Source organism: Liolophura sinensis, unplaced genomic scaffold, assembly GCF_032854445.1.
Source record: "Liolophura sinensis isolate JHLJ2023 unplaced genomic scaffold, CUHK_Ljap_v2 scaffold_14, whole genome shotgun sequence".
NCBI lineage: Eukaryota > Metazoa > Mollusca > Polyplacophora > Chitonida > Chitonidae > Liolophura > Liolophura sinensis.
This window is the reverse complement of record NW_027017953.1, coordinates 950,636-973,335: the sequence shown is the minus strand read 5'-3', so window position 1 is coordinate 973,335 and position 22,700 is coordinate 950,636. Positions and strand designations below refer to the sequence as shown.

General features: G+C 40.4%; 1 protein-coding gene across 7 annotated transcripts in view; it reads left to right on the top strand.

Moving 5' to 3' along the window:
- LOC135481240 (ras-related protein Rab-3) overlaps window positions 1-22,700 on the top strand; it is a 62,613-nt gene that overhangs the window by 10,103 nt on the left and 29,810 nt on the right. Inside the window, exon 1 of one of the 7 annotated variants that reach the window (XM_064761075.1) lies at window positions 8,492-8,550. The exons of 4 other annotated variants lie outside the window; for them this stretch is intronic. In XM_064761075.1, the coding sequence (XP_064617145.1) occupies window positions 8,548-8,550 (3 nt within the window). In that variant the 5' untranslated portion in view covers window positions 8,492-8,547. Of the gene's footprint in view, window positions 1-8,491; window positions 8,551-14,581; window positions 14,902-20,247; window positions 20,267-22,700 lie in introns of those variants that run through there. 2 more of the 7 variants (XM_064761077.1, XM_064761079.1) reach the window with 2 other exon arrangements.

The window sequence follows — 22,700 nt, the reverse complement described above, 5'->3', positions numbered from 1 at the left end:
TGAGCTTTACATTCACTGGTGACCACTTGTCTTAACCAAAATGGTGTGCAAGTCTGTATGTCACATATGGCCATAGACTGGTGGGTTACCCCAAACTCACTGGTTTTCTTGGCCCTTAAAAGTTACATCAATTGTACTAGTGAAAAAATTGATCTTACAAATTCAGCTTTCATGTCATACATTTTGTGCAGTATTTGAGACATGAGCTTTAACGACCTGCATGATGTAGGCGTTTTGCTCACTCGTCAAACTTGAATATCATTGTTAATGTCTCTGTGTCTTTTTTCTGAGCTATGAACATCTGTGCTAAAATGGGCTGCATGTAGAAAACCTCTTGGCATTAACCTCTGTTAGATTGATGAGAGTCTGATCCGGCTTGATCTGGCTTGACATCTATCTCAAGCTTGGGGAATCAAGCCTCCAGCAAGCCTGCTTCTTCTGTCTGAGGGATGGTTAAAATTTGCTGGTTTGATCGTAATGGTGAAGAATTGCGGCATCCTGACCAAGTCGTGTTTAAGCCAGGTGTGTCAGTATCCAGAACTGTGCAGAAACGTCTAACGGCATGTTTATATGATTCTGTTGACTTGCGCACTGATCAGTTCAAACCAAGAGGCATTCAGTTCTGATGGCATCTTCGTTTGATTCTGTTGACATGGGCATTGATCAGTTCAAACCAAAAGGTGTTCAGTTCTGACGGCATCTTCACTTGATTCTGTTGACATGGGCACTGATCAATTCACACCAAAAGGTGTTCAGTTCTGATGACATCTTCACCTGATTCTGTTGACATGGGCACTGATCAATTCACACCAAAAGGTGTTCAGTTCTGACGGTATTTTCACCCGATTCTGTTGACATGGACACTGATCAATTCCAACCAAAAGGTGTTCAGTTCTGATGGCATCTTGACCTGATTCTGTTGACATGGGCACTGATCAATTCACACCAAAAGGTGTTCAGTTCTGATGACATCTTCACCTGATTCTGTTGACATGGGCACTGATCATTTCACACCAAAAGGTGTTCAGTTCTGACGGTATTTTCACCTGATTCTGTTGACATGGACACTGATCAGTTCCAACCAAAAGGTGTTCACTTCTGTTGACATGGGCACTGATCAATTCACACCAAAAGGTGTTCAGTTCTGATGACATCTTCACCTGATTCTGTTGACATGGGCACTGATCAATTCACACCAAAAGGTGTTCAGTTCTGACGGTATTTTCACCTGATTCTGTTGACATGGACACTGATCAATTCCAACCAAAAGGTGTTCAGTTCTGATGGCATCTTGACCTGATTCTGTTGACATGGGCACTGATAAGTTCAAATCAAAATGTGCTCAGTTCTGATGACATCTTCACTTGATTCTGTTGACATGGGCACTGATCAATTCACACCAAAAGGTGTTCAGTTCTGACGGTATTTTCACCTGATTCTGTTGACATGGACACTGATCAATTCCAACCAAAAGGTGTTCAGTTCTGATGGCATCTTGACCTGATTCTGTTGACATCGGCACTGGTCAATTCCAACCAAAAGGTGTTCACTTCTGACGGCATTTTCACCTGATTCTGTTGACATGGGCACTGATCAATTCCAACCAAAAGGTGTTCAGTTCTGATGGCATCTTCTCCTGATTCTGTTGACATGGGTACTGGTAAATTCCAACCAAAAGGTGTTTAGTTCTGATGGCATCTTCACTTGATTCTGTTGACATGGGTACTGGTCAATTCCAACCAAAAGGTGTTCAGTTCTGATGGCATCTTCACTTGATTCTGTTGACATGGGCACTTGTCAATTCCAACCAAAAGGTGCTCAGTACTGATGGCATCTTCACCTGATTCTGTTGACATGGGCATTGATCAATTCAAACCAAAAGGTGTTCAGTTCTGATGACATCTTCACTTGATTCCGTTGACATGGGCACTTGTCAATTCACACCAAAGGGTGTCCAGTTCTGATGCATCTTCACCTGATTCTGTTGACATGGGCATTGATCAATTCACACCAAAAGGTGCTCAGTTCTGACGGCATTTTCACCTGATTCTATTGACATGGGTACTGATCAATTCACACCAAAAGGTGCTCAGTTCTGACAGCATTTTCACCTAATTCTGTTGACATGGGTACTGATCAATTCACACCAAAAGGTGTTCAGTTCTGACAGCATCTTCACCTGATTCTGTTGACATGGGTACTGATCAGTTCCAACCAAAAGGTGTTCAGTTCTGATGGCATCTTCACTTGATTCTGTTGACATGGGTACTGGTCAATTCCAACCAAAAGGTGTTCAGTTCTGATGCATCTTCACCTGATTCTGTTGACATGGGTACTAATCAGTTCCAACCAAAAGGTGTTCAGTTCTGATGCATTTTCACCTGATTCTGTTGACATGGGCACTGATCAGTTCCAACCAAAAGGTGTTTAGTTCTGATGGCATCTTCTCCTGATTCTGTTGACATGGGTACTGATCAGTTCCAACCAAAAGGTGTTCAGTTCTGATGGCATCTTCACCTGATTCTGTTGACATGGGTACTGGTCAATTCCAACCAAAAGGTGTTCAGTACTGATGCATCTTCACCTGATTCTGTTGACATGGGTACTGATCAGTTCCAACCAAAAGGTGTTCAGTTCTGATGGCATCTTCACTTGATTCTGTTGACATGGGTACTGGTCAATTCCAACCAAAAGGTGTTCAGTTCTGATGCATCTTCACCTGATTCTGTTGACATGGGTACTGATCAGTTCCAACCAAAAGGTGTTCAGTTCTGATGCATTTTCACCTGATTCTGTTGACATGGGCACTGGTCAGTTCCAACCAAAAGGTGTTTAATTCTGATGGCATCTTCACCTGATTCTGTTGACATGGGCACTGATCAGTTCCAACCAAAAGGTGTTTAGTTCTGATGGCATCTTCTCCTGATTCTGTTGACATGGGTACTGATCAGTTCCAACCAAAAGGTGTTCAGTTCTGACGGCATCTTGACCTGATTGTGTTGATATGGGCACTGATCATTTCACACCAAAAGGTGTTCAGTTCTGATGGCATCTTCACGTGATTCTGTTGACATGGGCACTGATCAATTCACACCAAAAGGTGTCCAGTTCTGATGGCACTTCACTTGATTCTGTTGACATGGGTACTGATCAGTTCCAACCAAAAGGTGTTTAGTTCTGACGGCATTTTCACCTGATTCTGTTGACATGGGTACTGATCAGTTCCAACCAAAAGGTGTTCAGTACTCATGGCATGTTCAGCTCTAAAGGATTCTAATAAGTTGTTAATTGATGACTTGTTTAGTGAGGACCAAGTCAGAGGAAGGCAGTATTTTGGCTGAAGTTGCAGGCTTGATCCTAGGAGAAATGGGGCTGCCAAGCATTTATTTACTAGTGTGCATATATTTGTGTAGGAAATTAAGAAATTGAGAAAGTAAAGAAAGGTTGTCAAGAAAAATAAATACAGCTTTGCATATGGCTTTATTGTCTGGGTGCCAAACGTAAAGTAAAATATTTCAAGACATAAACCACATTTTTCTGCTTGATATTTGTGACCTGCATATGGAAAAACCTTCAAATCAACCTGACATTTTACCTCAGATTGGAATAATGGAATTCAAATAAAAAGTAAGCTGAAAATACATGTAACAGTTTTCTGAAGTGAAGCCAGATTGTGCACCTGAGAGTTACATACTTCAGACTGTAATGGAAATTTATTCTGATTTTCTGAATCACAAATGATTATTATTTATGCACACCAAAGAAAACAGTCTAGCTGAAAATTGGCATTATCTCGTTCAAATTATTATTTTGCTTCAATTGTATCATTGGTGATGTAACCTATAGTAAAAAAGAGATTGTGCCCTGCACCTGCACCAAGTGTGCAGGGCTGATCCAGAGAGCTGATATATTGCTTGATACAGACTCCCAGGTGACTGTATCTGAGCCTAACTGATGAGGTCAGTATTGCAGTCTGTAACCTGAAATATGGCGTATTGATTTACCTGGAAGTATTATTAGAGAATTAAATACAAGAGATTTGCTGGTCTCAGCGTGGGCTGTGTAGATATATGCATTTATCTAGCATAGAACACTGTGAAGTGTAGGCTAGCTCTTCCAACATAGCCAGACTTGGCAGAAAAAATCGTCCAAACATTGGAGTTGATGCTGTGCTGGATGGGTGCTGTCCTAAAAAACAAAGAGCAGTATCGGCTGTGTTTTCCTCCTATACAGGCGCACACACACATACACACACACACACACACACACACTCGCACACACACTCGCACACACACACATATATATGTATTGCACTTGTTACCCCAAAAGTAACTTACAGGTTTCAGGATTATTTGCCTAGCTGCCTGGGATTAACATGCTACTGACTAATATTGTCATGCTTTTCCAAAGCTGTCTTGTTTTATATGACTGCATATTTTTTATAACTCATTATAGCCCATTTCAACTGGCAATGTAGATTTATGCGTATACAATGTAGGCAAAGTTTATTTTCATGCATGTAAAAGAGACATAATTACAAAATGATTGAATGATAATATTGTAACTACATGTACATGTGGCAGCGTTACACACATGTACAAGCTAAAACAGTGACATTACATTCATTAGTTTGCAGATTGCTAATGGTAATCCAATTTAGGCAATTATCATCTTGTATTAGCTTCAGTGAGAACTGTGTTGCTTGTGTGTATGTCTGAACGGTGCTATAGATTTGGGGTACATTTTGTATGTGTATATCATCAGTATATGTAGTGAGTGAGAACTGTGTGGCTTGTGTGTATGTCATCAATATGTGTAGTCAGTGAGGACTGTGTGGTTTGTGTGTATGTCATCAGTATGTGTAGTCAGTGAGAACTGTGTGGCTTGTGTGTATGTCATCAGTATGTGTAGTCAGTGAGGACTGTGTGGCTTGTGTGTATGTCATCAGTATGTGTAGTCAGTGAGGACTGTTTGGCTTGTGTGTATGTCATCAGTATGTGTAGTCAGTGAGAACTGTGTGCTTGTGTGTATGTCATCAGTATGTGTAGTGAGTGAGGACTGTGTGGTTTGTGTGTATGTCATCAGTATGTGTAGTCAGTGAGGACTGTGGGTTTGTGTGTATGTCATCAGTATATGTAGGGAGTGAGAACTGTGTGGCTGTGTGTATGTCATCAGTATGTGTAGTGAGTGAGAACTGTGTGGCTTGTGTGTATGTCATCAGTATGTGTAGTGAGTGAGGACTGTTTGGCTTGTGTGTATGTCATCAGTATGTGTATGTGAGTGAGAACTGTGTGGCTTGTGTGTATGTCATCAGTATGTGTAGTCAGTGAGAACTGTGTGGCTTGTGTGTATGTCATCAGTATGTGTAGTGAGTGAGGGACTGTGTGGCTTGTGTGTATGTCATCAGTGTGTAGTCAGTGAGGACTGTTTGGCTTGTGTGTATGTCATCAGTATGTGTAGTGAGTGAGAACTGTGTGGCTTGTTGTGTATGTCATCAGTATGTGTAGTGAGTGAGAACTGTTTGGCTTGTGTGTATGTCATCAGTATGTGTAGTCAGTGAGGACTGTGTGGCTTGTGTGTATGTCATCAGTGTGTAGTCAGTGAGGACTGTTTGGCTTGTGTGTATGTCATCAGTATTGTGTAGTCAGTGAGAACTGTGTGGCTTGTGTGTATGTCATCAGTATGTGTAGGTTTATGGTAACCTCAAGTAATCATGTCATATAATTGTTTATACATGTATGTTGGGACTGTTCAGTGTGACTAGACATATGTGCATGCTACTGTGATGACTATGACAAGTATCCATGTGACTTACAGCAGGCTAGATACTATATAACCATGAGTACATGTACTTGCAAGAGAATATGTGGTTGTTAGAGCATCATTGGGGTTGCTCCTACATCCCTGTCTAATCACAACTCACATAACTTTGGCTGGCAGTTCAGGACATGTCTTTGTGGCCTTTTAAGGTAATGTGCATGATCTAGTATATCTGCTGTTACATAAGGTAAAGGCCTGCATTATATATACCTTTAGTTAATGATGTCATGCATTAGTTAGTATAATCGTGTCATACCTCAAGTGAGTAGAACTTTGATTCCACATCAATGAAGTCATCGTCATGTATTTCTCCACTTGACCTCGGCTGTAGTACATGTGCAGACAGAACTATGCAACATATTTGTATGCTGAATACATGTCTGACAAAAACCTCATGTGTACCAGTATAATGTGCCAGGGTATACATCTGGGACCTGTGTCAGTTAGCACTACAAAAAGCTCATGTACACCAGTATAATGTGCCAGGGTATACATCTGGACCTGTGTCAGTTAGCACTACAAAAAGCTCATGTACACCAGTATAATGTGCCAGGGTATACATCTGGACCTGTGTCAGTTAGCACTACAAAAAACCTCATGTGTACCAGTATAATGTTGCCAGGGTATACATCTGGACCTGTGTCAGTTAGCATCTACAATAACCTCATGTACACCAGTATAATGTGCCAGGGTATACATCTGGACCTGTGTCAGTTAGCACTACAAAAAGCTCATGTACACCAGTATAATGTGCCAGGGTATGCATTCTGGACCTGTGTCAGTTAGCACTACAAAAAGCCCATGTACACCAGTATAATGTGTCAGGGGTATACATCTGGACCTGTGTCAGTTAGCACTACAAAAAGCTCATGTACACCAGTATAATGTGCCGGGGTATACATCTGGACCTGTGTCAGTTAGCATCTACAAAAAGCTCATGTACACCAGTATAATGTGCCAGGGTATACATCTGGACCTGTGTCAGTTAGCACTACAAAAAGCTCATGTACACCAGTATAATGTGCCAGGGTATACACTCTGGACCTGTGTCGAATAGCATCTACAAAAAGCTCATGTACACCAGTATAATGTGTCAGGGGTATACATCTGGACCTTTGTCAGTTAGCACTACAAAAAGCTCATGTACACCAGTATAATGTGCCAGGGTATACATCTGGACCTGTGTCAGTTAGCACTACAAAAACCTCATGTGTACCAGTATAATGTGCCAGGGTATACATCTGGACCTGTGTCAGTTAGCACTACAAAAAGCTCATGTACACCAGTATAATGTGCCAGGGTATACATCTGGACCTGTGTCAGTTAGCACTACAAAACCTCATGTGTACCAGTATAATGTGCCAGGGTATACATCTGGACCTGTGTCAGTTAGTACTACAAAAAGCTCATGTACACCAGAAGAATGTGCCAACTTAATACATCTGGACCTGTGTCAGTTAGCATCTACATGTTCCATCTGCCAAAATGTGCTAGAGTTTTGGGAAGTGTATCTGCCAAATTACAATACATATACCATGGTAGTGCTGAATTGACATCAGACTATATGGATAAATTTGAAAAAAATCAGAAAACCATGAGAAATTTCTTCAACCTTACAAAGTATAACACCTGAATGTAATTAACTATTATTCGCATGTTCAGCATAAGCTTTTCTAGGTAAGTGAAACTTTCATGACAAACAGCACATTGATTTAACCATGTTGTTGTGTTATAATCTGCAATTATTATAAAAACCACAGAAACATTTTGTAATTCCAGGTAGGGATACTGAAATGATTAGACATGAAGGAAAGCCAGACAGACAGACAGACAGCCAGCCAGCCAGATAGACAGACACTAATATAACCTTGTTGTCAGCATGGTACAGAGTATGGACACAAATCTACATGATGATCTATGACACCAAGAAAAGCAATGACCTATAAAACCTGACAAAGACGTGTACATTTTCCAAATCCTACTCACATTAATCACCATCATATAAAGTGCAACTAAATTCATGTTATGTTCTGACCAGGACAAAGGGTGTTCCTGTTGATATATTACAGTTTGTGTGTTTATGAGCTCATGTCATCATATTAAATTAAATGACAATATGTGAGCTCATGTGTGTAGTTGAGAAGGTCAAATCACCTCTCCCCCTCCCTCCTCCCCCCTCTCTGTCCAGGTGTTGATGCAGCTATTGGTTCAGGTGTCTAGATGCATAATTGACCTCCTGCCTTTGCTGTGAATGTTTTCTCTGAACCTCACTGTCATCAAGCCATCTCTGATACTTGCACATCCATTAGTCAACCTTTATACTGGTAAAACCTCATTTTTCTTTGAATGTAATATCTGGTCTGAGTGATTTTACATTATAATAACTGTAAAATTGGTTGAAAGGATTAAGTTATGTTGGCATTTGTAGTATGTGTGCACAGCTGTTGGCAGTATGACATTTCTGTGCACTCTGAAATCTGGGGTGGATAGTTTCTCCAATCAATACTTGGAGGAGGATTCCACTGTTGAGGATGTGTACAAACACATGCACACTCCGCAGCCTGTTGTGTACCAGTACTACATTGCCTAGTAGCCAGTTGCTCGTGATTCTGAGATTGGCCATTTGCAGTAATTGACATCCATTTGTGTATGAGGTTTGGTAATCCGTAAAGCCTGGTCGGAAACTGTCTGAAGGCTCACTGCTCTTGGTAAATTGGATAGCTCTTGATGGTAAGTTATTTTAAATAGTAATAATGTAATGTATTTTTCTTGATACGATGTAAGAATCATTTATTTCTCAATACATGCATATATATAAATATATATATATACCATGATCGACTTACCACAGGGGTTAATACATAGTGGAGTACAAGTGTATCAGTTTTAATTGCTCTTAATGTAGAGATTTATCTGAAAGGGAAAGTAAACAATAGTGAAGACAAGTAGGCCTGAATCAAAATGGTCCAAAAAGTGGACGGTAGAGAACAGTCAGCCTTGAAATCGACATCAACAGTGCATGAAACATGTATCACAATAATGTCAGTTGCATTTAAATTAAGATACTGACATTGAATGGTCTTAAAAATCTGGTATAAAACTGCAGCTTACTGTAATCTTCAAACTTTTTGCATGTTTGCAGGATGGTTATTCAAGGGTTTCTGTAGGCCAACATTGATACAGTTATGCTTTTTGTGAAGCCCTGAAATTGATTAATCCAACCAATGTAGTTTTTATTTCAGAAATCAAATTGAAATTGGGGCATAAATTTCTCTGAAAGTTGCTCTGTCCATATGCCAAAAGGTTGAGGAATCAGGGTAGTAGGCGTTGTGATACATTGGAATAGGCTATTTAGGGCTATTGCCAGTATTTAGTGCTGATATACTGTTTGGTGCCAGTCTGACTGATATGCTGTCAGACTGATATGCTGTCAGACTGATTGCTGTCAGACTGATATGCTGTTTGGTGCCAATCAGATTGATATGCTGTTTGGTGCCAGTCAGACTACTATGCTGTTTGGTGGCAGTCAGTCAGACTGATATGCTGTTTGGTGCCTGTCAGTCAGTCTGATATGCTGTTTGGTGCCAGTCAGACTGATATGCTGTTTGGTGGCAGTCAGACTGATATGCTGTTTGGTGCCAGTCAGACTACTATGCTCTTTGGTGGCAGTCAGACTGATATGCTGTTTGGTGCTGTTCAGACTGATATGCTGTTTGGCGCCAGTCAGACTGATATGCTGTTTGGTGGCGGTCAGACTACTATGCTCTTTGGTGCTAGTCAGACTACTATGCCGTTTGGTGCCAGTCAGGCTGATATGCTGTTTGGTGCCAGTCAGACTGATATGCTCAGTCAGACTAATATGCTGTCTGGTGCCAGTCAAACTGATATACTGTTGGTGGCAGTCAGACTGATACGCTGTTTGGTGCCAGTCAAACTAATATGCTGTTTGGTGCTGGTCAGGCTGATATGCTGTTTGGTGGTAGTCAGACTGATATGCTGTTTGGTGCCAGTCAGACTGATATGTTGTTTGGTGGCAGTCAGACTGATACACTGTTTGTTGGCAGTCAGACTGATATGCTGTTTGGCTCCAGTCAGACTGATATGCTGTTTAGTGGTGGTCAGACTGATATGCTGTTTGGTGGCGGTCAGACTGATATGCTGTTTGGTGCTGTTCAGACTGATATGCTGTTTGGTGCTGTTCAGACTGATATGCTCAGTCAGACTGATATGCTGTTTGGTGCCAGTCAGAATGATATGCTGTTTGGTGGCGGTCAGACTGATATGCTGTCTGGTGCCAGTCAGACTGATATGCTGTTTGGTGCTGTTCAGACTGATATGCTCAGTCAGACTGATATGCTGTTTGGTGGCAGTCAGACTGACATGTTGGTTGTTGGCAGTCAGACTGATATGCTGTTTGGTGCCAGTCAGACTGATATGTTATTTGGTGGCGGTCAGACTGATATGTTATTTGGTGGCGGTCAGACTGATATGCTGTTTGGTGCCAGTCAGACTGATATGCTGTTTGGTGCCAGTCAGACTGATGTGCTGTTTGTTGGCAGTCAGGCTGATATGCTGTTTGGTGCCAGTCAGACTGATATGCTGTTTGGTGCCAGTCAGACTGATACGCTGTTTGGTGCCAGTCAGACAGATACGCTACATAATGATTACATAATCATTTCTCCTGGTATGTAATTCTGCAAAAATGTGTGAATTTACCGTCTATTACTCTTGTATTATGTTGTTTTGATCGACTTGATATGTTCCACATAAATGATAGTGTATACACAAGACAAGCTTTTCACAACACACAACTGTTAAACTAAAGAAGCCAACATCACAAATATATCAGTCCATTGTGAAATGATCACCTAAGTCATATCTGTAAAAATCATTCCACATTTCATTGTTATAATGCTCTACATGGATCAGTGTTCTGTCTCGTAGCACAGGATTATTTATGTGTCCATCTGCAACATTACATCACCAATAGGTGAGTATTCACTGTTTAAATTCTGATTTCTGAAATAAACCCTAAAAAATGAGATAAAAAAGACAGGCATGCATGCATACATTTATATAAATACATATTTGAGAGAATTGTGGCACATGTGTGAGAGTATATGTACAAGTTAGATGCGTCAGGTATCATCACTGAGAGACTTGTGGTACATGCATGTATGAATACCAGAGAGTGTATGTACAGACTCAACCCGTCAGGTGTCATCACTGAGAGACTTGTGGCACATGCATGTATGAATACCAGAGTGTATTTATAGACTCAACCCGTCAGGTGTCATCACTGAGAGACGTGTGGCACATGTGTTTATGAATACCAGAGAGTGTATGTACAGGCTAGGCCTGTCGGGTGTCGTCACTGAGAGACTTGTGGCACATGAGTGTATGAATACCAGAGAGTGTATGTACAGGCTAGGTCTGTCAGGTGTCATCACTGACTTGTGGCACATGTGTTTATGAATACCAGAGAATGTATGTACAGACTAGGTCTGTCAGGTGTCGTCACTGAGAGACTTGTGGCACATGTGTTTATGAATACCAGAGAGTGTATGTACAGGCTAGGTCTGTCAGGTGTCATCACTGACTTGTGGCACATGTGTTTATGAATACCAGAGAATGTATGTACAGACTAGGTCTGTCAGGTGTCGTCACTGAGAGACTTGTGGCACATGTGTTTATGAATACCAGAGAGTGTATATACAGGCTAGGTCTGTCAGGTGTTGTCACTGAGAGACTTGTGGCACATGTCGGTATGAATACCAGAGAGTGTATGTACAGACTAGGTCTGTCAGGTGTCATCACTGACTTGTGGCACGTGAGTGTATGAATACCAGAGAGTGTATGTACAGGCTAGGTCTGTCAGGTGTTGTCACTGAGAGACTTGTGGCACATGTGTTTATGAATACCAGAGAGTGTATATACAGGCTAGGTCTGTCAGGTGTTGTCACTGAGAGACTTGTGGCACATGTCGGTATGAATACCAGAGAGTGTATGTACAGACTAGGTCTGTCAGGTGTCATCACTGACTTGTGGCACATGAGTGTATGAATACCAGAGAGTGTATGTACAGACTAGGTCTGTTAGGTGTCATCACTGACTTGTGGCACATGAGTGTATGAATACCAGAGAGTGTATGTACAGACTAGGTCTGTTAGGTGTCATCACTGACTTGTGGCACATGAGTGTATGAATACCAGAGAGTGTATATACAGACTAGGTCTGTCAGGTGTTGTCACTGAGAGACTTGTGGCACATGTCGGTATGAATACCAGAGAGTGTATGTACAGACTAGGTCTGTCAGGTGTCATCACTGACTTGTGGCACATGAGTGTATGAATACCAGAGAGTGTATGTACAGACTAGGTCTGTTAGGTGTCATCACTGACTTGTGGCACATGTGTTTATGAATACCAGAGAGTGTATGTACAGGCTAGGCCTGTCAGGTGTCGTCACTGAGAGACTTGTGGCACATGTCGGTATGAATACCAGAGAGTGTATGTACAGACTAGGTCTGTCAGGTGTTGTCACTGAGAGACTTGTGGCACATGAGTGTATGAATACCAGAGAGTGTATGTACAGACTAGGTCTGTTAGGTGTCATCACTGACTTGTGGCACATGTGTTTATGAATACCAGAGAGTGTATGTACAGGCTAGGTCTGTCAGGTGTTGTCACTGAGAGACTTGTGGCACATGTCGGTATGAATACCAGAGAGTATATGTACAGACTCGACCCATCAGGTGTCATCACTGCAGGTCTTATGATGTGGACGTATATTGAATTGATTATCATGAGTTTCAGCGATATGTCAAGATAGTTTCAGACAATGTCATCAATATTTCAGGCATGCAGAGCTTTCAGTGTCATCTTATTATGTAGTAATCAGATCACTGGTCAGATTTACATACGCACACTAAAGGGCGGATTAATGTCCTCCGCCAAATTCAGGAGAATGACCACTCGCTTGTCTCCATTATTGGTGAGGAAATGTGTAAGCTAAAAGCCTTATCATGTCTGCTCACTACAGTCTCTAGACAAAGGTTTGCCACTGAATGTTAATGATGAGACAATTCCAGATAGCATGGCCATAACCTTGAGGATTACCATGCGGGTCTGACAGAACTCAACTGGCCAGAGCACCCAGTAACACAGCACATGAAGTCTGCGTCCTAGGTACAATAGCATACCACCATCTGTTCTCGTGTTCTGTGTCTGCCATTATGCTGGTACATGGCAAGGGACTGGTGAAGCTTTTACAGAAAGCCGATGAGCATCATTGAAATGTAAATTACATGGACAAATACCACCTCACCTCCTGTGTCTGCTGATATTAAAGAATTTGAACAGCCATCTGGTTATAAACACTTTGATACCTCATAAATTACTCTCCAGAAACCCTCTGGTTACCATTACCTGCAATGGAAACATTCCTTTTTAAACTTTAAAGAAACTGTAGTTATTTTTAATAGCATGCTAATTTATATGGTAAGAAATGGTTTTTAAACATACATCGCCTAATTCTAAAAGAATAGATGTATAATATACAAACATAATGTGTGGATATAAAGAGAGAGCATTAGATTGGCACTAGATGAAGCCTCGGTGAGTTGACGTTTGTAGAGGATCCATCCAACTTGCAAAAATATTGAAACATCAACCATATTAATTCTGTGTACCATGCTAAAGACAAAGGTTGATATTTTCTGTATTGTAATTTCTCTACCATATCGCATATGAAAAAGCAACTTTCAGTTCCATTTATGCACATTTTTAATTTGATTTTGGAGACAAAACTACATTGGTTGGGCTGGCCAATTTCAGGGCTTCACAAACAGTATAATTTTATCAGTCTCAGTACACAGCATAAGGCCTTCGAAATATGCTTAAGTAAACACCTTGCAAATATGCGAAATGGTTGAAGAATTACAGTATATGTACTTAAGATGCGAAACCATTCTAGAATCCAGATTCTGTAGGCATACTTGTGAAAAAGTTCTATAAGATAAAGTTTTGTAGTTGTTTCTTACATATATTTATTGTTACATGTATAAAAGCTGTACATGTGATACACATTGACATACCCTAATATATTTGCACAAATACACGCAAGTGTGAAGCCTGAAGTCGAAGGTACCCTGCAGCTCAAGGTACAATGACTTTCTTGTTGACTTTCCAAATGGCCACATCAGATTTTGTTATGACCATGAGTGTTATGTGTGTTAACTAACTTCATTATACACTCTTAGCGGTTGACTTTTGATATGGCGGACTATACTACACATGATCATTAGCTCAGGCTTGTTCACTGTTCTGTTTTAGCTGGGAGATTTTATGAAGGCTTTGTGCTGCTCATGTGTCAGTCTGTAAGTTGAATTAATCACAGTGATTATTGACTTTACTGGTTTTATGGCTGTGTAACCTATACGTATTTAATGAGCAGACATCCTTCTGTATGCAGGCTTGGGGTACTGAGCCCAACCTCTATGTAGTAGCTCCACTCTACTAAGTATTCTCAGCTATTGAGGAACCATGTGCTTGGGTACACAAGTTATTGATTAATCCGCTTTTGATTCTAGTGGTAATTTTGTGATGGTCCCTGCTGACAGTATTGATTGTGGGACTAGCATGTGGGAGATAGAGGCGTCTGCCAGGTTGCTGTAGATATCGCAGACTGAGCGGGCTTCTATGCGTGCGCCCCTTCTCTCCATTCAGAATAGGGACAGCTGGTAAGCTGACGCTGACGTAGATTTTTCCGCCCATTCCAGCACGCAGCATTCAGTGTACGTCAGCCCGTGTTCTGTTCGATACTGACGTTGCAGCCAACCAGGGTGCGGGCACCAATCCAATTCATAATTCACCATATTACTGCTTTAACCACCATCTTACTGTGGACCCATTTCTCTCTGATTGTCTAGCAGTTGGCAAGAATCGTCATATTCTGGAATCTAACCTATCCCAAACAGGGGCATCGCTCAGTCACAGGAACTCCGAAAAATAAGGTGGATTTTACACTGTGGTGTAAGGCTTGTATTGATTGGAACAAAACTGTGCACTTTGGGACAGAAATGTAAGTACGTCTACCAGTTTATCTGGTTAACATTATAATATGTGAGATTAGACAAAGGTCAGAGTCTGTAATTGTACATTAATAAAACAGTCTGGACTGCAGATATCAGAAATTGTGTAACCATATGGTGGCCTGAGCTGTCGGTGTAGCTGGGACATTATCTTATCTTGTTAAGCTGAGGCTGTGGTATGACCGTGGGGGATTCATACATTGTACAGTTAATTTGACTCGGCTCCCATGGCTGACGACGGCCTGGCACATTGATTTCTTAGATGTATCATAATGCATATATAGATGAGGAAGCCATGTTTGATTTTCGCTGTTGCTATCTTATCACGGCCTATATGTCTATGTATATGCATGGCTGTAGCCTCTGGTACCACACACGCACATCTAACTATAACCCAAGCTTTACAGTCTGTCCTCCAGCAATTTCTTTATGAAAAATTTTGCGACATTGATCGATATCGAAGTCAAGTAATGATTGTTTTTTTGCCGGATGTTGATGCCATCAACAATTTGTTAAAGCAAACACATCATATATACTTTATTATCACTTCCCTGTATCTATGATTCTGTGCTATATTGATTAGACATATTTATGGTTTAGATTACTGTAATTCTTCCAACTATTGGCTTCTTGTCAAAGTGTTTATTTAGGCATCTTCTGAGAACATTATTCTGTGTAAACTGATAAAATTATGCTTCTTCTATATGGTATCCCTGAAATTGGCCAACAAAACCATTGTAGTTTTGTTTCCAAAATCAAATAATAACGGTACATAAATTGTATTGAATGTTGCTTTCACATGCAGAAGGATTGAGGAATTAGGGTATGTTTTGCATGGTGTGGTATCCATCTGTCTGGGTCTGTGCTAAATCAGAAACAACTGTAATTCTACCATTTTCAATTTGGGACATTAATATGGCATCGGAATTCTGGATAAAAATGTTCATAGTTAACATTAAGGTTTTCGAAGTTTTTTAAAACCAAAATGGTGGGGACATTTAAATGATTAAAAATGAAAAATCTAGAATAATTATGCAAACCAAAATGAATTGTGCCTGAATTCAGAGGTTTTCTACTTTCTGCTAAAACTACACGTAAGGTAGGAATCAATGTTCTTTATGTCTGACTGTTGGTTTGGTACTTATAAGAAAAGAGCCATTTTAATTTGTCGGCAAGTAAAAATTGTTTGTATATTTTGTGTGCTAAAAGGTTTTTCATGTGATGTCATTGGACAGATTTTATTTTGAAAGCATTCTGTGTACTGTCGTTGTGGTAAGCAGTTTTGAAGCCACCATCATAGGCTTTGGAAGAGCAGTGGAGTAGGGAGACCAAAGTGAGTGATGTAGAATAAAGCTTTGGGCTGGATTGTGTTAATTGTTCCTGCCTCAGGCTAGAGGCTTTAAATTCTACCCTGGCAGGCTTTCGGCAACATCTGGCATTATAGCCCCTCATCATCAAAGACTTTTTAAAAAACATATGTTGCTTTATAGCTATCATGTCTGAACAGCAAAGAGATGTCATTTACAGATTATCTGGAAAGCTCCAGGAGAAGTAATTATCTTTGAACGTATTGTGAACCAATAATAAAGCATATCTGTCCTCTGAGACTTCTCTGGTTACTATTTTCGTCAAGACTGGTGTAGACACTGACCCTGCGATTCAGGCATCCAGATAAAGCTGTAGTTATGTTGTGTATAAGTTAGGAACACTTTCTACCATCTGTTGCAATTCAAACGGAAGTGGCATGGGGTGGTTACTAGTTCATCTGATGTGTGTTTTTACCATGTGTGAAATTTGGTGTGCTGTGGTGACTAAATGGCACCTGATTATTAGGTTTAAAGGTTTGGGATGATAGTGGTACATTTTCTGACTATTACAATGTTACACATGTCTACGGATGTCAAGGACTCCATGAGACTACATGTGGTCTACTCTAGTTGTACAAGTTCTCATGTATAAAGAGCATGGATTTGCCTGAACACTGATTTAGCTGATAGCTGTTCGCTGGTTGCTGATTAATTCTGATGGCCATTCCTGAGAAGAGTTTTTGTTTGCCTGTGGCAATTTTCTCACTCCACTTTGGGTTGAAGATTTTGCTGATGGCCTTATATTTTGGCTGCTAATGCTTTCTTGTCCTTGATACTCTGGAGACTGGAATGTCAAAACCTGTTGCTATGGGCAGCGCGATGCGATGCGTGAGACTAGGTTTTGATTTGGATAACTGAATTCCACTATTAGTAAATAACCTATATGGATTTTGTCTACTGGTTAAAGAGGTATGTGTCAGTGTACGTGTTAACCAACATGTGGCTGTGGATGTTTCCAGTTGCCATTTATTTCCTATAGATTGTGTTTGCCAGTGGAGTTGCACAAGGTAGTGCCATGATGTCCCATGTGAAGCATTTGGCCCTTGTTGTTGCCCCAATGGCAAAGATGGAGGATTCACTCCACGTTGGTGCCATGATGGCGCATGTGAAGGATTGGGCCCTTGTTGTTGCCAAGATGGCAAAGGTGGAGGATTTGGTCCTCGTTGTTGCCATGATAGCCGATGTGAAGGATTGGGCCCTTGTTGTTGCCAAGATGGCAAAGGTGGAGGATTTGGTCCTCGTTGTTGCCATGATGGCCCATGTGAAGGATTTGGCCCTTGTTGTTGCCATGATGGCAAAGCTGGAGGACTTGGTCCTTGTTGTTGCCAAGATGGCAAAGCTGGAGGATTTGGTCCTCATTGTTGCCATGATGGCCCATTTGAAGGATTTGGCCCTTGTTGTTGCCATAATGGAGGATTTGGTCCTTGTTGTTGCCATGATGGCCCATTTGAAGGATTTGGCCCTTGTTGTTGCCATGATGGCCGCTGTCGTATAAGTGAAATATCCTTGAATACAACATAAAACACCAATCAGAGAAATAAATAAATATAAAAATAAGGTTAACTTCGCCATCTTTATCTATTGTCTGTATGATTTTAGTCCTTCAGATATCACATGATGCATGTATTTGTGGACAATTGCCTAATAATGTTAGTGATACATATAACACATCATGCATGCATTTGTGAACAGTTGCCTAATGATAGTCAATCAGTTATCACATCATGCATGCATTTGTGGACAGTTGCCTAATGTTGGTCGTACAGATATCACATCATAGGTGTATTTGTGGACAGTTGCCTGATGTTGGTCATACAGATATCACATCATAGGTGTATTTGTGGACAGTTGCCTGATGTTGGTCATACAGATATCACATCATAGGTGTATTTTTGAACAGTTCCCTAATGCTAGTCATACAGATATCACATCATAAGTGTATTTGTGAACAGTTGCCTAATGCTAGTCATAGAGATATCACACCATACATGTATTTGTGAACAGTTGCCTTTTACACCACTTTGAATTCATCAAGGCAGTGACATCACTGTGCTAAGCAGTTATTGGTCTTAAGGTGTCATAAAAATCTTTTAATTAGCCATAAAATTAACTTATTTATGATTATCATGTCTATGCTAAAATGTTTCTTTTTTCTGGCCAAATGTTTGTGGTTGTATTCAGCAATGAGACTCCAAACTTTGCTGCCCCAAGAGGGTGACCTGAAGGCCTTAATATGTACTGGTCCATCGAGGTGGCGTTTTACCTGAGTGGGTTCAGATCTGAAAAATTTTCACATCTACAATTAATGGTAACATGTTTAACCCTGTGGCTAATTTGTTCCAAGGGAGTCTTTTTTTTTAAAACTTTTCCTCACTTCATGCACCGGTAACTATGTTTGCCACTTTTTTATGTGTAGAGAATGTAGCGTACATGTATTTCGGTACTGATAGATAAGAATTTAAAGTCAAGCGCAGAAAACATTTTGTGATTTTTCAGTGACTTGTATACCTTGGAAATGTAGTCAAGCATTCTTAATGTAGATTTAGGGTCAGTAAAAAAATAGCTTAAAATCTATAAAAGGCAGTCTTAAAATAGCTTAGTTGTAGATCACCACCTACATGTAACTATACAACTATATCACCACCTATATGTAACTATAGGTGTTGTAGAAGCATTACTAGAGCTTGCCCGTTGATAAATATTTGGGATTTTAAATAAAATAAGTCTTATTGGATTGTTGTCAAGTTTTGGAACTAAAGCCATACAAGTCCCCCAAATATCTCACATATCTACTGAATGTCTTTGCTCAAGGTCAAATATGTCATCATAACATATGGATCACTCGACTAGGAGAAGAAACAAACATACATCTGCCATAGAATTTTAAATATGCCCCTAATGGTGTAGTGTCTCTAGATAAGTACATTAAATGGTCTGACTTTTAAATTTGGTTGTTAAATATGTTGCTCCAATTTTTTTTATTTTTTTATTTTTTTTTTTTTTTTTTTTTTGGCAGGCTCAAAGTTATATTGTGTTTTACCTTACATGTTTGTAGCTGTGACGACAGGTGCAAATATCAAAATAAGTATAGTTATTGTTTCTTGGTCAGGTGTCCATGTGATGTGAAAGTATTGGTTGTTCACATTGGGAAATGTAGGAAACAGACTACATGTACACAGAAGTCAGTGAGGGCAGAAACTACACATGGTGCATGGTTTTGTGTAATAAAATCAGTGCTGTTTGATCACCTGAGATAAAAAAACAATGTTATGCACAAGAAGAAGGTGCTTTGGGATGTGCACATACATGGGCTTATGACAAATCAAGGTATAATTTATTCTAAACTATATACACGTTAGAACTTAGATAACATGAGCTTGTCTGGGGGATAGTGTTACATCTCTACATGATAGAAAGCACACTTATGAGTTGTTTACATCATGGTATGAAAGCAGTGTTAGTGTTCGTCCTTCTCTCCATGGTCAGCTGGTATGATCATAGCTCTGTGCGCTCAGCCTCAAGCACTTTATCAACCCCCCAAAAGACCATAGCAGTAATAACAAGGCTTCATCGTTAATGACCGTCAGTGAGGAGGACTAAAATCAATGACCCCATGTTGCTCTGGGACAACAGTGTTAATCTAATATATGAGCGTGCTGACCACTGACCATGCATGGTTGCGTAGTGGTAGGTCTAGAGTACCCTGTGGCAGGTGGCCCCTATCAGGAGTACAAGTGTGCCATAAACAGATAAAGCTGTGGCAGAATTAGCCCTAGCTGGGGGTATTGGGGGCATTGAAGCAGACAGCTCTCCACTGCTCCACTCCTGAACTGATTGGTTGACTTGACTGGGACAGTTGATTTGGTCTTTACACTGTCATAGTGAAGATACGGTGATACAGTTCACAGTTATTTAGTCCAGCGCAGTGTGACAGTAAGAGGGACTTACCCTACTAGTGCCTGTAAGCCAGCTTTACATATTGACTCAGGTAGGTACTGTTTACACATGTAGGGGCCTACAGATTAAGCCAACACAGTGCACAGCATGATGAACGATCAGTGAGTCAGTGAAATTCATCATCAAACATCACTCCTGGCATAAAATGAGAAATTTTGTGGATAAATGAACCAGGTATGAATTATCATGAAATAGAATTGAAATCATTTTGATTTTACTTGGAGGCTCAGTCTGATGCTATTTGTGCTAGCCATACGTGTAGATTGTCAGGGTTGGGAAATCAGCAGGTCAAATATAGAACTACAGTATATATGTGCCTGTAACTTGTGCCAGTGCTAACTTTTAAGTGAAATAGTTACAATGCTAGACTGCATTGTAAACAAATGTTTGTACATCTGGTAACTTTAGCCAAGTTGTCATCTCAGGGTTCAGATGAACCTGCAGCAGGTGAAAGGAGACAAACTACTAGAGGCTGTCAAATGAATGAATGTAGTTTATAATGGAAATACATGTTGATCTTTTGTGCCGTTAGCGAGGCACAGGTTCACTCAGCACCAGTAGTTAGTGGGTACGTGTGAATTGGGTGTGGGTCCATATACTTCGTGAGTATTTGTTACCAGTTAGGTTTTTGCGTATATCATTGCACATGGCAAATCACCTTGTTCATGCAGATTAATTAAAAATTAGAGCAGTATGTGGTACAGGTGTATTATGTTACAGGTGAGTTATGTGTGTCTTAACCTGCGTGTGAGAACAGGCACACCTGGTTTGAGCATACTCAAACTGTGGTAACTGTTAGAACCCGCTTGTATGTTTGTATATATGTGGCTAGTTTGTGTTTCATAATGTGGTACTTACTGTTAGAACTGATAGCCATATCATTACTGGGAACTGTTTCTGGATACATGTGATAGTTTGTGTTTCATAATGTGGTACTTACTGTTAGAGCTGATAGCTATATCATTACAGGGAACTGTTTCTGGATACATGTGCCTAGTTTGTGTCTCATACTGTGGTACTTACTGTTAGAACTGATAGCCATATCATTACAGGGAACTGTTTCTGGATACATGTGATAGTTTGTGTTTCATACTGTGGTACTTACTGTTAGAGCTGATAGCCATATCATTACAGGGAACTGTTTCTGGATACATGTGATAGTTTGTGTCTCATACTGTGGTACTTACTGTTTGAACTGATAGCCATATCATTACAGGGAACTGTTTCTGGATACATGTGATAGTTTGTGTTTCATACTGTGGTACTTACTGTTAGAGCTGATAGCCATATCATTACTGGGAACTGTTTCTGGATACATGTGCCTAGTTTGTGTCTCATACTGTGGTACTTACTGTTAGAACTGATAGCCATATCATTACTGGGAACTGTTTCTTGATACACGTGCCTAGTTTGTGTTTCATACTGTGGTACTAAGTGTTAGAGCTGATAGCCATATCATTACTGGGAACTGTTTCTGGATACATGTGCCTAGTTTGTGTCTCATACTGTGGTACTTACTGTTAGAACTGATAGCCATATCATTACTGGGAACTGTTTCTGGATACATGTGCCTAGTTTGTGTTTCATACTGTGGTACTTACTGTGAGAGCTAATAGCCAAATCATTACTGGGAACTGTTTCTGGATACATGTGCCTAGTTTGTGTTTCATACTGTGGTACTTACTGTTAGAACTGATAGCCATATCATTACTGGGAACTGTTTCTGGATACATGTGCCTAGTTTGTGTTTCGTAGTGTGGTACTAACTTTCAGAGGCTATAGCTACATGTATATTAATTTACACCTCTGTTCTGGAAACCTGAAAGCTGATTTTGATCACTTCCACCTGTTTCTATTTACATGAATGTGTGACTAGAAAAGTAGGGTTTAGGGCAATTAAGCCTGTATTGCAGTTTAGTACAAAAAGGTAGATCTGATTGTATTTAAGTCCATCCAATCATGTTGTGAGCCAAGGTCAAACGTTTGTTATTGTTTACTTATACTTAGCCTCTAGCCCTTAGACAGATCCAGTTGGAAACAGAAAAGCAATCATTACAGTGCTGTGCTACAGGTATGGACCTAATTAAGATGTTTGAATCTACCACTGGGGGCTAAGTACATGTCCTTGATTCCCCTATAGACATAAAAGCAGGAACTGGATTTGATCATCTGATCTCATGGGCCAAGGTGAAAAGGTGTGAGCTTAGAGCACTTGACTGGCCAGTGGGACTGTGGGTCTCATGTGGAACGTACAGTTATGTTCAGTATTGCTGTGAGCTTAGAGCACTTGACTGGCCAGTGGGACCATTGGTCTCGTGGAACTTACGGTTGTGTTATGGATTGATCAGTACTGGTACATCGTATTGAAACATTGTCGAAAGAGATAATTTTTTAACTATTTAAGGTATATGTAACTATTTAAGGTATATATGAGTTCTGGGTGGTCATATTGGTAGATATTTGAC